Consider the following 16864-nt stretch of genomic DNA (forward strand, 5'->3'; position numbering starts at 1 on the left):
AATGTATTTAAGAGAAAATTAAATTGAAAGTTAAAAAGGCTTTTTAGTAAGTAAAATTGAAAGTGCAATGTATTTAAGATCAGATCAACAGTCTCTCTGGAACCCAAGTCGGGACTACAACCCGACCTAAAGGACAATATTCTAGGACTCTAACCCAGCTTCTATGACTCTAGCCCAGACCAAAGGCCTTATTCAACAAAACTCAGGACTCTAACCCTTATACACAAACTCAGGACTCTGACCCTTATACAAACAAACTCAGGACTCTAACCCTTATACAAACAAACTCAGGACTCTAACCCTTATACAAATACAAACTCAGGACTCTAACCCTTATACAATATTCTAGGACTCTAACCCAGCTTCTAGGACTGTGTTAGACCAAAGGCCTTATTCAACAAAACTCAGGACTCTAACCCTTATACAAACTCAGGACTCTAACCCTTACAAACTCAGGACTCTAACCCTTACACAACAAACAAACTCAGGACTCTAACCCTTATACAACCTTTCTCTCTGGTATCAGATCATGTATTTTTCCTGTAAAAATAGAAAATAAAGGGAAAGTTAAAAAGGCATTTTAGGTAAATAAAGGTAAAGTATTTAAGATTTAGCAGAAGGTTAAAGCAAACATAAAAGTCTTCAATCTTGTTTTAAAGGTGCTCAGAGTTGGGGCAAGTCTTAAATCCTCAGGGAGTTTATTCCAGCTATTTGTTGCATAGTAACTAAATCCTGCTTTCCCATGTTTCGTGTTTACTCTGGGGATAATTAACAGATTGGTCTCAGAAGATCTTAGTGTTCTAGAAGGCTTATGTAGTGGAAGCATATCAGTTAAATATTTTGGGCCTAAACCATGTAGGGATTTATAGGTTAGCAACATGATTTTAAAATCAATTCTCTGACCTACAGGAAGCCAATGTAACGATTTAAGAATTGGTGTAATATGTTCAAATTTTTTGGTCTTTGTTAAAACTCTAGCAGCAGCATTCTGAACAAGCTGAAGCTTCCTTAGAGTTTGTTTTGGGAGACCTGTAAGGAGACCATTGCAGTAATCAAGCTTACTAGTGATAAAGGCATGTACAAGTTTTTGTAAGTCTTCGGTGGACATGAGCCCTCTAAGTCTTGCTAAGTTTTTAAGGTGATAATATGCAGATTTTGTAACTGATTTGAAGTGACTTTCGAAATGTAAATCAGAATCCATGATAACCCCTAGATTTCTGGCTTTGATTGAGGTTTTCAGGGACAGAGAGTGAAGGTGTTGGGTTACTTTAAGCCTTTCCGTTTTAGCACCAAATACAATTATCTCTGTTTTATCCTCATTTAGCTGAAGGAAATTTCGGCACATCCACATCTATATCCTAATGGACAGGCTTACTACTCGCATGTGATTACATTGTATGGGAACGGTGCAGTTCTCCATTGCAGGTGCACGTAAGCACACACACAATCAACACTTGATGATGGGGGTTAACCACTACAGGTGATTCATGATGAGAACAGACACACACGCGTGTGTCCATTCTCATCAACATTAATCAGCTGTGTGTGTGTGTGTGTGTGTGTGTGTGTGTGTGTGTGTGTGTGTGTGTGTGTGTGTGTGTGTGTGTGTGTGTGTGTGTGTGTGTGTGTGTGTGTGTGTGTGTGTGTGTGTGTGTGTTTTAGGGGATTGTTAAGCGGGGCTGAGTGAGAGAGAGGGAGAGCTTGTGAAGTGTTTGAGTAGCTGCTGAGCAGTAGTTCTGGGAGGACTTCTCCACCAGGGAGATTAAATCAAGAGCCTATAATCGCACTTAGCCATCATAACACAGCGTGTGTGTGTGTGTGGTTTGTGCATGAGTGTGTGTGTTGATGATATAATGATATGATTATGATTTTCCATTATATTGGGAACATTGTGTGACAGTCTTACAGTTGCACTGGACCAGAGAAGAGATGAACATCTCTTTAACGTTTACAAAGCTCCACATTAAATGGAATGTCATCTAAATTGAAAAGACGGATGGCCTGTATTTATATATATATTTCTTAAATTGATAGGAAATGAAAGAGAATATTATTGCGATATCCGTTGTTAGATTACCCTGCATTGTTGGCTGAGGCAGGGTTCAGCCTGAAACCTGCTGAAATGCTGGATCTGGTGTGTGTTTGTGTTTCCGTGTGCTTGTGCCTGCGTGCGTGTCGCATTGTTAGTTTCAGGTGTGCGATGAGTTTCTCCAATGCTTTCAGGAGTGCAGGGTAATCGCCCACCTCCATTACATTTCATTAGAGCTTCGACAGAGCCCTCAACTGTATTCTATTCATCATGCCCTATCGGTTGTCAATTTCTTTTCTTAGAGCAAATGTCTCTTCTGTCCTCCCCTGTGAATCAAGCAAGGGAGACATGGAAGTCATTATTTGAGTAACGTCCTGTGCGGGGGGTGGAATGAGATAAATTGGCAGTCAGCGCTGGAACAAACAGCATATGTCATCCCTGATGCAGAGCCTCTTCTACCAGCCTGGAACGGTGAAAGGTAGGAAAAATAAACAACGGAACAAAACGATAAACAACAGCAGGGAAAGCGATGAAAGCTGTACGTCTAACCCAATCAAAACTGGGGATTGGAAACACAAAATGCTGGAGAGGCAGACAAAAGGTCCTCTTCCCCTGGAGGCGTTCACCCTTCAGAGTGATGGGGTCGAGGGTGGGCTGAAACTGAGGGAGGAGATGGATTAGAGGGGGTACAAATCGAGAGGAGCCAGGGTTGACCTGGGTCCTCAATAGATACCTGACCGGGACGGATTTAGTCGATGGGCACCGAAACAGACTTTAATTGAACCATCAGCTGGTCCAACAGGAGAGGAAGTGTAGGCCTGGGGTGGTTGATGGACCAATCACACCCACAGTACATACATTACACACAGGAAATGTACATGCGTGGAACCGCTGCATGTGGATCTCTATAAGAAATACTATTTTCAGCCTGGGGGAACAGCATAAGGCGTTAGAGAACAGAAGAGTAAATAGCACTTTTTAATGATTATTTCCTAACTCAGGGAGCTGCTTGAGTGGTTCCTGAGTGATTGAACGATTGAAACCTTTGAGAAACACCTTCCACCGCATCCTGAAACGGCAATCCATATCCTCACTCAGAGCTCCATTACTCTCCCACCACCCCCACCTTTACCACTACCCCCACCACCCCATCCTTCCAACATGCTTCAGCCATGCATGTGTGTCCCTGTCTTGTTCTCCCTCTACGGGTGAACAAAACACACACACACACACACACACACACACACACACACACACACACACACACACACACACACACACACACACACACACACACACACACACACACTGTCACTCTGGGACCCTGTGTGTGCTTTTCCCCCCATGTCCCCTCCCGTGCTGGTTGATGTGCTTCCCGCGCTGCGGTGGCCTGGTGTTTCTGCCGGGAGGGGGAATGAGGAGAGACAGCTTGCCGTATGCTTCTCTGATAGAAGAGATGTAGGAAGTGAGGAAGAGGAGACGGAGGCATAAAATGATGAAAAGGGCTGCGTGTTCTTCATGGGCCTCGATGACCTGGTGAAGCGCCATCAGGGAGCTTAGGGGGATTAAAGACATGGAGACCACCAGGCAGCCAAGGGACACTTCCTGGCACAAAGATGTGTCTCTGCAGTTTGCAGGATCTGGATGAAATCACATTGTGTGTGTGTGTGTGTGTGCGTGCGTGCGTGCGTGCGTGCGTGCGTGCGTGCGTGCGTGCGTGCGTGCGTGCGTGTGTGTGTGTGGCTTGAAGGGGATGCAGTTGAGACCTGGCGTGTTGCAATGCACGCAGGGAGTTGAGAGAGCCTGCGGATTGTTAATATTGTACACAGCGGGCCTAGAGGTGGTGAATGGTGGGGCATCATATGTCTATTTTGTTGCGTGTGTGTCTGTGTGTGTGTGTGTTTGTGTCATATATGTGCAGTGTTCCTACTTGTGCATTTTTTTATGTACGTGCGTGGATGTTTGGGTGCTTGTTTTTGTCTGCTATGTGTGTGTGTTTGTGGTGCACTGTCTGCATCAATGTGTGTGTGTGTGTGTGTGTGTGTGTGTGTGTGTCCGTGCGTCTTCTCTGTATGCATACATGCTTATGGGCCTGTATATGTGCTTGTGTGCGTGCCCGTTCTTTAAGGAACCCTTATTTTTATCAGAGCATTGTGTGAGCACTGGCTCCAGGTGGAATGGAGCATTACCATAAATGTCCTCCGCTGTCCGCTGACACGAGGAGCCCTCCGAGAGCCCTCCAACGCGCTTGCACCCCGGCACACCAGCTGCTTCCTGCCGGCTGGAATGATTGCTGCACACGATGAACAATCATGATATCCTCCTGTGTCGTGTGTTTGTGCGTGTGTGTAATTGTTTGTGCCCGTTAGTGTGTGCGTTTGGGATTGGGTGCCTGTGCGTGCATGTGCGCGATTGTGTGTGCCCGTGAGTGTGCGTGTGGGATTGGCTGCCTGTGAGTGTGAGTTTATGATTGTGTGGCTGTGTGTTCATGTGCGTGTGTGATTGTTGCGTAATTTGATGTGAAAGTGATACTGAGGGGATGGCGAAAATGAACAAAAATGGAAATAAAAAGCTAGATATATAGATATAAAAACTAGATGGATGGACATAAAAAGCTAGATAAGTAGACATAAAAAGCTAGATGGACCCCAAAAAGCTAGATGAATAGACATAAATAGCTAGATAGATTGATAAACAAACAGCTGGATAGTCATTAACATAAAGACATCTATATAGACATACAAGTCACATAAACTGTTCGATGTATAGATCAATATGTTAAAGTACACATTAACTTTGTTATTTACAGGCAAAACACTTTATAGTATTTTTCCAATTTGCCAAAAAAACACGTAATTCTGAGTGGAAATGACGGACAGATTGACTGAGCTTCTCCATCGCCCCCCCCCCAGTTTGGTCAGATCCTGCGCAGCCCCTTCATGAAGTTCGTGGCCCACGCCGTCTCCTTCACCATCTTCCTGGGCCTGCTGGTCATCAACGCCTCGGACCGCTTCGAGGGGGTCAAGAACCTGCCCAACGAGACCATCACGGACCACCCCCGCCAGGTCTTCAGGGTCAAGACCACCCAGTTCTCCTGGACCGAGATGCTCATCATGAAGTGGGTGCTTGGTGAGTCTCCCGCTGGACCCGTGAGCACACACACGCGTGCACACACACACACACACACACACACACACACACACACACACACACACACACACACACACACACACACACACACACACACACACACACACACACACACACACACACACTCGTATGCATGGACATAATCCGCAAGTAGCAACGCATGAAGGACCGTATTAAGAAATGAACAGTTCACATGAACACGCATGCACATGCAGGCCAACATACATAAACCAACACACATTCACATGCAGGCCACACAAACAAACAAACAAACAAACAAACAAACACATGCACATGCAGACTCAAACACACATACAGACACAAACAAACCCGCATGCACACGGGCACACACAAAGCGATGCATATAAACTCACATACACAAACAAACACACAGGCACACAAACGCATATATACACACACAGGCACCCACTCACATGCATTAATGTACACACTCAGACACAATCACCCCTTCAATCTTGAGGTCAGACTCCAATGTCAAGCATCCAGTTGGATTCAAGGAAATGGGAACAGGAAGTGGAGTGTGTTATGAAGACAGAAGGAGGTATATTTAATAGGTAGGCTGAATGCACCATGAATCTGAGGGGGTTCAGCGATCTGCCCGTTCAGTAATGAATTTATATTAAATGATTAGTTCCACAAGGGAATCGTTGGATATTAATAAAACAACAGCCGACACATTTAAGTAGTATGTTAACCCGGAGAGGGGAGAGGTTATGAGGGAATTACCAAACACATAAATTGGTGTTGGAAAGCTCACACAACTGCTTTCCTTCTGTGTGTGTCTCTATGTATTAGCTGTGCGTGTGTTTGTGTGTATGTGTGCATATGTGATTGTGTGTGGTATTACCTGTGTTGAGTGTGTGTGTGTGTGTGTGTGTTGTATTACCTGTGTTGAGTGTGTGTGTGTGTTGTATCACCTGTGTGTGTGTGTGTTGTAAAACGTATGTGTGTGTTTAAACTGTGTGTGTGTGTATGTGTCTTGGTGTGTATAACCTGTGTGTACCTGTTCACGCCCCCCTAGGCATGATCTGGTCCGAGTGTAAGGAGATCTGGGTGGACGGCCCCCGGGAGTACGTCATGCACCTGTGGAACGTGCTGGACTTCGGCATGCTCAGCATCTTCGCCGCATCCTTCACGGCCCGCTTCATGGCCTTCCTCAAGGCGTCCAAGGCCCAGCTGTACGTGGACCTGCACGTGCCGGACGAGGACCTGAGCAGCGCCACACTGCCCGAGGAGGTGGCCTACTTTACCTTCGGTACGCCGCCTTGGGCGGGAGGGGCCGTGTGGGTTGATGGGTGGGAGGGAGCAAGGGGTGGGTCTGTCTGGGTGTAAGGGCGTGCAAGGCTGTGTGGGTTGGTGGGGGTTTGTGTGGGAGGTATGGAGGGTGAGTTTATAGGGGGGCCACACACGTGGATCTGTGTGTGTGTGTGTGTGTGTGTGGGGGGGGGGGGCTGAAAGGGTGTGTGTGTGTGTGTGTGTGTGTGTGTGTGTGTGTGTGTGTGTGTGTGTGTGTGTGTGTGTGTGTGTGTGTGTGTGTGTGTGTGTGAGTGAAAGATATAAAGTGAAAATTGCTGATTCCCAACACTTCTCTGTATTCTACCTGCAGATAATCATAGTGTTCCTCTAGGGGAGCAACTGGCTTTGTGGGAAAGGTGTTCTGTCAGACAAACTACTAAAGTTTGCTGCCAGACAAAGTCGGCTGAAGTAATCTGATCTAATGCTGACAGAGAGAAACTCAGATCCACTGATTCCTCCAAGATGTATTAAATCTATATCGTAATGAAGTGTAATCAATGAGCCCATTCGGCTTAAAAGAATAAAACACTTTCACACTCCTTATTTTCAAATTACGAGATGGATAATTAATTACAGTTTTCAACTGGATTTTAACGGCAAAATCCATTTCTGAATAAGAAATTGCATGAATAAAAGAAATGCAAAAATGATGACGTGGTCTAGTTCATGCGATGTGTGTGGTTAGGGTGTTGCAGCTTGGTGTGTGAGTGATCTTGTGTAGCTGTAGGGTGGTGTTGCAGCTTGGTGTGTGAGTGATCTTGTGTAGCTGTAGGGTGGTGTTACAGCTTGGTGTGTGAGTGATCTTGTGTAGCTGTAGGGTGGTGTTACAGCTTGGTGTGTGAGTGATCTTGTGTAGCTGTAGGGTGGTGTTACAGCTTGGTGTGAGAGTGATCTTGTGTAGCTGTAGGGTGGTGTTGACGCCTGGTGTGAGAGTGATCTTGTGTAGCTGTAGGGTGGTGTTACAGCTTGGTGTGAGAGTGATCTTGTGTAGCTGTAGGGTGGTGTTACAGCTTGGTGTGAGAGTGATCTTGTGTAGCTGTAGGGTGGTGTTGACGCCTGGTGTGAGAGTGATCTTGTGTAGCTGTAGGGTGGTGTTACAGCTTGGTGTGAGAGTGATCTTGTGTAGCTGTAGGGTGGTGTTACAGCTTGGTGTGTGAGTGATCTTGTGTAGCTGTAGGGTGGTGTTACAGCTTGGTGTGTGAGTGATCTTGTGTAGCTGTAGGGTGGTGTTACAGCTTGGTGTGTGAGTGATCTTGTGCAGCTGTAGGGTGGTGTTACAGCTTGGTGTGAGAGTGATCTTGTGTAGCTGTAGGGTGGTGTTGACGCCTGGTGTGAGAGTGATCTTGTGTAGCTGTAGGGTGGTGTTACAGCTTGGTGTGAGAGTGATCTTGTGTAGCTGTAGGGTGGTGTTACAGCTTGGTGTGAGAGTGATCTTGTGTAGCTGCAGGTTGGGGTTGCAGGCTTGGTGAGAGATTACCGTAGTTGTTATGTTTTTGTATTATCTAGTCTTTCTCAAGATTGGAGCCCTGTGAAAATGAGACTGTTGGTCTCAACGGTTCTTTCTTCGATTAAAAAGAAAGGAACATACAACAATGATGATAAAGATTAATAAATGAATTTGAATGTCAGTGATTCTCTAATGTGTTACTCTCTGCCAACATTAGACCGGATGACTTTTATTCAACCGAAGACCGAATCGGTCTGACATTCAAAAACTTGTATATCCTTGGTGCTGCAGAGCTGCATAAGAGGATATATTGCGGGCACGGTTTTGTGAGTTTGTATTCACCATGTAGGGCCTAAGGTAAATATACATTTAAATATGGCACGTAGCAGGCAGGAATGTGGGGAGGCCATGGGCTATTGGACTCCGGCCATTGCAGCTAGGGCCCCTTGAATATTTTCATTTACGAAAATCCACCCCTCTCGGCGTCCCTGTAGACACACACACACACACACACACACACACACACACACACACACACACACACACACACACACTCTTGATTGATGGTGCACACAATACCCCGATTCACCGACCAGGTAAAGGTTAAAGGTAGAATAATGGAAGGCTTATTATTTCATCTAAGAAGAACAAGAGGTTTACGGTCAACGCTGGGCCAGTAAGTCTGACCAGGTTGTTTTTGCTGGAGCTATTACGAGTGGTCTAACCTTTACTACTCCCTCCAGGCAATAATGATGGAGAGCAATGAATTAAATATGGTCAGTCAGCCAGAGGGGAGGGGAGGTACTGTAAAGTGGGTTCAGATAAGACCAGATCAAATAAGTTGGTTTGAGGTCCATATGAAGGAACTGTCCTTGTTCCTTTAGACTACTCCATCCCTGTTACCATAGTGATGTTATAAAGGAGGTGTTTCCTCCACTACCAACCCCCCCCCTCCCGACACATGCACACAAAGATACAGGCACAGACAAAGAGAGAGAGGGATCAGAGTTAAACCAAACAATACTTAATATAAAACACAACAGATTTACAACGTGTATTAAGGATTGAGAGTGAACACACAGTGTAAGCTGGCGGCTCCTTAAAAGATGAAAAAGTCTGTGTTCGACACTAAGAAGTTCATCCCTTTGAGCCAGGCCCCTTTACTGTTGCTGCACATGTAAGACAGCGCACTTGGCTCCCAGTGTCCCTTAAACTTTTAAAGGGAGCCTTTATCAGTGCTGTCATCTTGTGGCGTGAAGCTGTCATGACACGCCATAGGTTAAATTAGGACAGCCCGCAGCCCTGCTGGGCTGGCCTCCTAGTTCTCATCACACAATAATGAGCTAATTTCCTCTGTGGGCTTTTTTGTATTGAGTAAGACAAAGGCCATGTTCTCTTTAATGTCACTGGTCGTTTTTGGTTAGTGATGATGCTGCTTGTAAATGTCATCTAGGTAGGAAACGACGCTGGGTAAAGGAAGCATGTGAAAAGAGGACAATGATTACTCATGGTGTGCCGCGACAATTAGTTTGTCGCGGTACACATTATAGACATTCTTTTTTTATGTTTTTTTTATTTTGATCTGTGTGAATAGACAGACAGAATTCTTTTTTGAGGACATTGTGAAATAACGTTCTCCTTTCAACGCCCAAATCCAAATAAAACGATGAATTAGTGTGGGACAAAATGTCCCACACAAATGTCGTTGATAACAAATGTCGTTGATTTTTGATTAAGTCGATGAAAACATCACACAACATGCTGTCCAATAGAAATCATCCCATCGCATTTACATGCAATTTCCCCTCCATCGCCCTCTTTCCCGGTCTCCAGCCAGGAACAAGTGGAGGCCCTCGGACCCCCAGATCATCTCGGAGGGCCTGTACGCCATCGCCGTGGTGCTGAGCTTCTCTCGCATCGCCTACATCCTGCCGGCCAACGAGAGCTTCGGGCCGCTGCAGATCTCGCTGGGTCGCACCGTCAAGGACATCTTTAAGTTCATGGTGATCTTCATCATGGTGTTCGTGGCCTTCATGATCGGCATGTTCAACCTGTACTCCTACTACCTGGGTGCCAAGTACAACCCCGCCTTCACCACGTGAGTACCGCCGCCGCTCGTCCCGAAGGGGGAGAGGGGGGAGAGATGGGAGGAGGGGGTGTAATGAGTTGGGGCATGTACAGGGAGCCGGTCGTTACCGTGTAATGAACCCCCGACAGGGTGATGGATGCGGGACCTTGAATCTCCCTGTCATGATGGTCATGATTTTCGCGATAATGACCGGGCTTGTTGTACGTACGTTTCCGTTCGGTGGGGTGGGGGGGGGGCGCTGAAATGATACCAACCTTTCGGAGGGGTTGAATAATCGCTCGTCTGTTTTGACGGATCTTGCTTTTAATGGCGATGGAACCTGTCTCTGTGAATCCCGGCATTACCCTACGAATACAATGAGCTGAAACGGTAATCGGGTTCCGCTCTATGCAGCGCCGCTCCTGCGCATCCAGGCCTTTCCTTACTCCTTCGATCGTTGGTGGGGGCCCCATGAATAACGGAGGGCCCCTGTCAACACGTTTCCAATTAGTCTGCTGTTTTTATCCCCGCTAAAGGACATGGCCATGGGCATGTAGCCCTGGGAGATTGGTGCCCAGTAGGATATGGACCTTTTTCGCTTCCTCCCCTTCTCAGAGTTCCTGCTGGGATATATTGAGTCCTTGGTCTTGAATCGGTTGCAAAAGATTGAACCTTAATGTCCCTCCGCTTTCACAGGGGAAAACAGGGCTGTTTGTTACAATTGAATGAGGGGCCAGTTGTTAGGCAACTCATGATTCACGTCGCAAAAGGAATCCATGAGGATCTAATTTTAAGGCCGTTGTGATGGGTAAACAGAGTAAACATTGCATTTTCTACTGCTGGTAGACAATTGACCATGTCCCTCACCCTGCCTATTAAGCTCCTCTGTCTGCCACCTTGAGTGTGGGCTGGTGAGTCTTTCATTATCAATGACCTGCAGTTACCGGTTCACTTGGCTGATGAAATGGCCTGAGCCTTGTCTGACCACAAGGTAAATATATTTTGTCGTGACTCGTGAGTGAGGGATTTAGAAGTTGTGTTTGCTCGTTTGTCAACTCCTAGTGATTTTGATTTATTTTGTTTTATTAATTGCTCGTTGAAGCCATCCGGCTCTCTGTGGTGTGACTGGATTGTTAAAGCACCATCTTTCTCTGCCGTCACTCATCCAGCAGTGGAAACAACTTTGAGGCGCCCAATTTTAGTTTGGCGACCGCCCAAACCCTCCCTTATCCTCTCCTTCTCACCCTCTCCCTCCCTCCCTCTCTGCCTCCCCTGCCCGGGGGCGAAAATGCTCTCACAACTTAAGAGATTCCATTAGAGTCCATTAGTCAGGATGACTCATTGTCCTTCCTTCTTGTCTAGTTCAGGCCGTTGTCTATTGGGTTTGATGCCAGCTAGAGTGGCCCTGCCCTGTACTTAGTGGCCCTGTGGCCTGGTAGCCCTTTTGCCTCCACACTATTCCACAGAACAAGGAGCTCTGTTGCTCGTGTACAACCTGTTGTCCAGGCGACGCAGAGCTCTGCCGTCCTTCAACCGGAGGGCACGTCCCTGAAGGCTATGTTTCAAACGTGTACGGTGCATCCAGGCTTCTAATAGAAACATGTGTCCCTGCCTCTCCTTCCACGTTCTCTGCTCCACACGCAGACAGTACTATTGTGGTGTTTACGGCGCCATAAACACACTTTAGCTTGTCAGTTCTGTTGCCTCTCCGACTGTTTTCTTCCGATAGTTTCGGCCGGTGCCGGGAGCTGCATTAAATTGCTGTGATGTCAGGAAGAGAACTCAGTGGTTTTGGCTGTGTTCCCCAGGCGTGCCACTAGGGGTCTCTCTAGCTCCGAGTCATGGCAGGTAAACACAAGGGCATATGAGAGAAAATGAGTTAAACCAACATTAGAATAATCAAGTTTGTTCTTTGCTACTCGTACATCTCACGGTTGAAAGGTTATTACCCATCTGTTCATTCTTTCCCTCTGACGATACGCACGCTCCCATCAATCTGTCTTTTTACTGTTATCTGTCTGGTGGTTCTGTGTCTGTGTGCCCAAAGTGTTTGATAAGGCAACAATGTATTGTGCTGCTGTGCCCGGTTCTTTGAGTTCCAGTTCTGTCTCCAACTCTTTTAATCCCTTCCTTCCGAATTTAAATCGATGTTTGTTGCGGCGCAGTGGATCGTGGATATGCGTGTGTGTGTATGGGTGTGGGTGGGTGGGTGGGTGGGTGGGTGTGCTTGTGTTTTGCTGTGTGTGTGTGTGTGTGTGTGAGAGCATGCCTGTGTGTGTGCTTGTTTGTGTTTGCCTGCATGTGTGTGTGTATTTGTATATGTGTGTGTGTTTGTTTGCGCTAGCGTGTGTGTGTGTGTGTGTGTGTGTGTGTGTGCCAGCGGAGGTGCATTCACGCGTGCATGTGTGGCTGGCTGGGTGGGGTAGGGTGGTGTTTTGGATCAGCAACGGCCAGTGGGAAGCAGGTGGAGCTGGTAATGATACCTCAGGAGGAGTACACTCTGGCAGTCGGGGGAGCAGTGGACGGAGAGGGAAGTCAGACCCCATCAATATTCCTCCCTCTAACGCTCCTCTCTGTGTCTCCTCCTCTTCCTCCTCCTCCTCCTCCTCCTCCTCCTCCTCCTCCTCATGTCTCCTCCTTCTCTATGTCTCCTCCTCCATGTGTCTCCTCCTTTATATATTTCCTATATGTCTCATCCTCCTCTTTATATCTCCTCCTCCTCTAGATGTCTCCCCCTCCTCTTTATGTCTCCTCCTCCTCTTTATGTCTCCTCCTCCTCTTCATGTCTCCTCCTCCTCTTTATGTCTCCTCCTCCTCTTTATGTCTCCTCCTCCTCTAGATGTCTCCTCCTCCTCTTTTTCTCTCCTCCTCCTCTTTATATCTCCTCATCCTCCTCTAGATGTCTCCCCCTCCTCTAGATGTCTCCTCTTCCTCTTTATATCTTCTCCTCCTCTTTATGTCTCCTCCTCCTCTTTATGTCTCCTCCTCCTATTTATGTCTCCTCCTCCTCCTCTTTATATCTCCTCCTCCTCTTTATGTCTCCTCCTCCTCTAGATGTCTCCTCTTCCTCTTTATATCTTCTCCTCCTCTTTATGTCTCCTCCTCCTCTTTATGTCTCCTCCTCCTCTTTATGTCACCTCCTCCTATTTATGTCTCCTCCTCCTCTTTATATCTCCTCCTCCTCTTTATGTCTCCTCCTCCTCTTTATGTCTCCTCCTCCTCTAGATGTCTCCTCCTCCTCTTTATGTCTCCTCCTCCTCTTTATATCTCCTCCTCCTCCTCTTTATGGCCCTCATTTATCAAACGAACGTAGAAATGAGCGCAAATCTGAACGCATGATTCAATCATGATTACGTCCTATCGTAATCATGTATGATGAATGTAACAATCCCTTAGTTACTTGTGTTTATATCGAGCCGGTTCCGTGTTTGGGGGTCTGTGCCGCAAAGCAATTCGTTACTTCGCGAGACCCGAGACTCCCGCGAGAGTGGGCGGCGGGTCGCCGGCAGAAACATATTCATTTTCTCTGCCAAGATGCGCAAGGGGGAGTTGAAACAACGAACAATCGAACAAAAATGTATAATGGAACCATCGCAATGACTCCTAGCCTGTTATATTAAGGTAAATCAAGCCAAATTGCCTCGCAACTGGCTGTTTATATCTAGCCGGTGCCATGTTTGGGTGTGTGTCTGTGCCGTAAAGCATTTTCGAAACTACAATCTGACTACATTTTTGAGGATACTTCCGCGCGTCACATCCGGAAGCGCTCAGTCCGAACACATCAAGTTGCGTATGCGCTTTTTCACTGTAGAGGCCACATGGGAAAATGACACACCCACCAATCGACCCAGAAATGGATGCAGAACCATCAGCATAACTCTCAACCTGCATACTTAATGTAATTTTGGCTAAAAAAGTTGCATAGTGGGCCTTTAACGTAACACGCCCATATAAAAGCACGTCTTCAGAAGTCCCGCCCCTAACTTTTACGACATGGAGAAATGGCCAACGGTAAAATAGAGGAATTTTTCCGAGACCCAAATGGAGACGCTCGGGTCACTGGTGGATGCGAACCGTCTGGTTTTATTTGGTAGCCTATAGCTGGCATTAAAGGCCAGCAAAAGAATGCTATATGGAAGGAAATAACTGTTGCAGTGAATAGTGTTTCCAATGTTCGTCGGGCTACGGAAGAGGTTTGTTAATTAAATTAATTAAATAATAAATTAAATGTACAACTTCTGTTATCCAGCTTAAAACATTTCACATATATGCTATTGTTTGCATTCCGTTAAAGTTATTTAATTCCGAATAAGGTGAAGAAAAATGGTCCGACATGAAGCTCAGCACCAAAAAACTTGTTGCGGCTGTGAAGCCGGCCAAGCAAGAAACGGGAGGAGGCCGGTGCAGTGCGACTGCAGCGTAACTCACCGAGATGACTCTGACCATGTAGTGCGCCCTGATGTAGACGATGCCCAACGTTGCTATTTTGGAAAATAAAAGAATCGTGCGTGCCCCCAGGCCATCGGGCTACCATGTTCAGGATTGACATTCTGGCATCGCAAATAATCGGAACATTAACTGAATGGTAGCTTTTGCGGTTGATGTACGCGTAATCATTAATAGATGGTTCATACGCACATGGGTACAATCAACCGCACCAATCACATTTGGAAACCTAGCAATAGCATAAAAATCCCGTTTGATTCCAGTTTGCTGATCGTTATTATATGGGAATTTAATATAACGTTCGGAGAGGGACATTATAGCTGCCAAAACTGCTGGCATGGTTCGGCTAATACTTGGCTGGGAAATAGCAGACCTGTTCCCGATCTCCCGCTGCAAGATCCCGGTGGCCAAAAATCCCAAGGTAGAGCAAACCTGCACAGGTATTGCGTTTGATCGCCTAGTTTCTCGCCTTAACTGTGGCTCCAAAGCATTGCATAGCTCCATCAGGAGATGCCTTGGGAGACGAAAACGACTCAAGAGCCATTCATCGCCCTCCTTAAAAAAATCGGCGCGGTCTCGAAAAACTCTCTCGTCTGTGCGTTGAGGTCCTTAACAGAGCCAGATCTGCCATCGCTGAGACACGACCACCTATTTGGCAAAGCTCCTGTTAATATAGACAGCTGAATAAACATTTCACCTTTCACATTCTAATTATTTTCATAGCAATACTGTTTTTAATTAGGCCTGACTTGATTGTAATTGTTTGAACGGCTGGGCTAATTCCAATTTATTTAGTAATTAATACAGATGTTGAACATGGGCTACTTGTGCTGCACTATTCATCATTGAAATACCTGTATGTTGCGCCAAAAAAACTTGCGTACACGAGCTCAGACCTGACGTGAGATTTCATCGCAGCCTGCGCTCACGTTCAAATTGATAAATGCCAAGCCCAACGTTGAAATGAGCGTACGTCCATTTTACGCACGTTTTCTGTCGTACGCTCGTTTGATAAATGAGGGCCTATGTCTCCTCCTCCTCTAGATGTCTCCCCCTCCTCTAGATGTCTCCTCCTCCTCTTTATAACTTCTCCTCCTCTTTATGTCTCCTCCTCCTCTTTATGTCTCCTCCTCCTCTTTATGTCTCCTCCTCCTCCTCTTTATATCTCCTCCTCCTCTTTATGTCTCCTCCTCCTCTTTATGTCTCCTCCTCCTCTTTATGTCTCCTCCTCCTATTTATGTCTCCTCCTCCTCTTTATATCTCCTCCTCCTCTTTATGTCTCCTCCTCCTCCTCTTTATGTCTCCTCTTCCTCTAGATGTCTCCTCCTCCTCTTTATGTCTCCTCCTCCTCCACTATATATCTCCTCCTACTCCTCTTTATGTCTCCTCCTCCTCCACTATATATCTCCTCCTCCTCCTCTTTATGTCTCCTCCTCCTCTTTATGTCTCCTCCTCCTCTTTATGTCTCCTCCTCCTCCACTATATATCTCCTCCTCCACTATATGTCTCCTCCTCCTATTTATGTCTACTCTTCCTCTAGATGTCTCCTCCTCTTTATATCTTCTCCTCCTCTTTATGTCTCCTCCTCCTCTTTATGTCTCCTCCTCCTCTAGATGTCTCCTCCTCCTCTTTATGTCTCCTCCTCTTTATATCTCCAGATTCCACGCGATGTTGGCGTCACATACGTTGGTTCGGAGTAGCGTTGATTACGAGCGTCGTTACGCAGGATCGGGCCTCTGTACCCTGTGTAGCGTGACGCGGTCAGCAGTTAGCGATGTGGCGTCTGCGACACGCCAACCATGCTCCGACGTCATTACTAGCGTCATTGTAACTTCTGAAAAACACTGACGTTCATACATATATATATTTTGCGACGGAATGCGTCACGGTGAACATGTCCAGGCAAAGTCTCAGCGAGCTGTAATGAGGCGGCAATCGTAAGTAGTCAAGGTGACCATTGTGAAGGAAAATAATTGTGTCCCGCCATTTTGTGTTTTTGTGTGTATGATGATAACGCACACACACAAACAGCTGGAGAGGACTTTAATGAGGACTAAGCTGTTAGCCACACAGCCATCCATCCCAGGAGGCGGAGTCTGAAACACAGGCTGGGTGATTCACACATGTAATTTCACACGGACACACAAAAACGCACACACAGAAACACAATGGACCCGACCAGGCACTCAAAGCAGTTAGGTCCCCACACGTCTGGAGCACACTTACACTTAGGCAGACACACACACACACACACACACACACACACACACACACACACACACACACACACACACACACACACACACACACACACACACACACACACACACACACTGTATTTAAATCATTTTCCTCTATCTGCCTTGCAAATGGTTATATTTGCACATGCACTCAGAGGTAGCAAACA

At 46.5% G+C, this 16864-nt stretch overlaps 1 protein-coding gene across 2 annotated transcripts in view; it reads left to right on the forward strand.

Moving 5' to 3' along the window:
• trpc7b (transient receptor potential cation channel, subfamily C, member 7b) overlaps positions 1-16864 on the forward strand; it is a 51317-nt gene that overhangs the window by 19527 nt on the left and 14926 nt on the right. For both annotated transcript variants that reach the window (XM_030368732.1, XM_030368733.1), the window contains exons 5-7: positions 4942-5158; positions 6222-6455; positions 9777-10041. In XM_030368732.1, coding sequence (XP_030224592.1) covers positions 4942-5158; positions 6222-6455; positions 9777-10041 — 716 coding nt within the window. The remainder of the gene's footprint in view (positions 1-4941; positions 5159-6221; positions 6456-9776; positions 10042-16864) is intronic.

The sequence above is a fragment of the Gadus morhua genome, chromosome 10, assembly GCF_902167405.1.
Source record: "Gadus morhua chromosome 10, gadMor3.0, whole genome shotgun sequence".
Taxonomy (NCBI): domain Eukaryota; kingdom Metazoa; phylum Chordata; class Actinopteri; order Gadiformes; family Gadidae; genus Gadus; species Gadus morhua.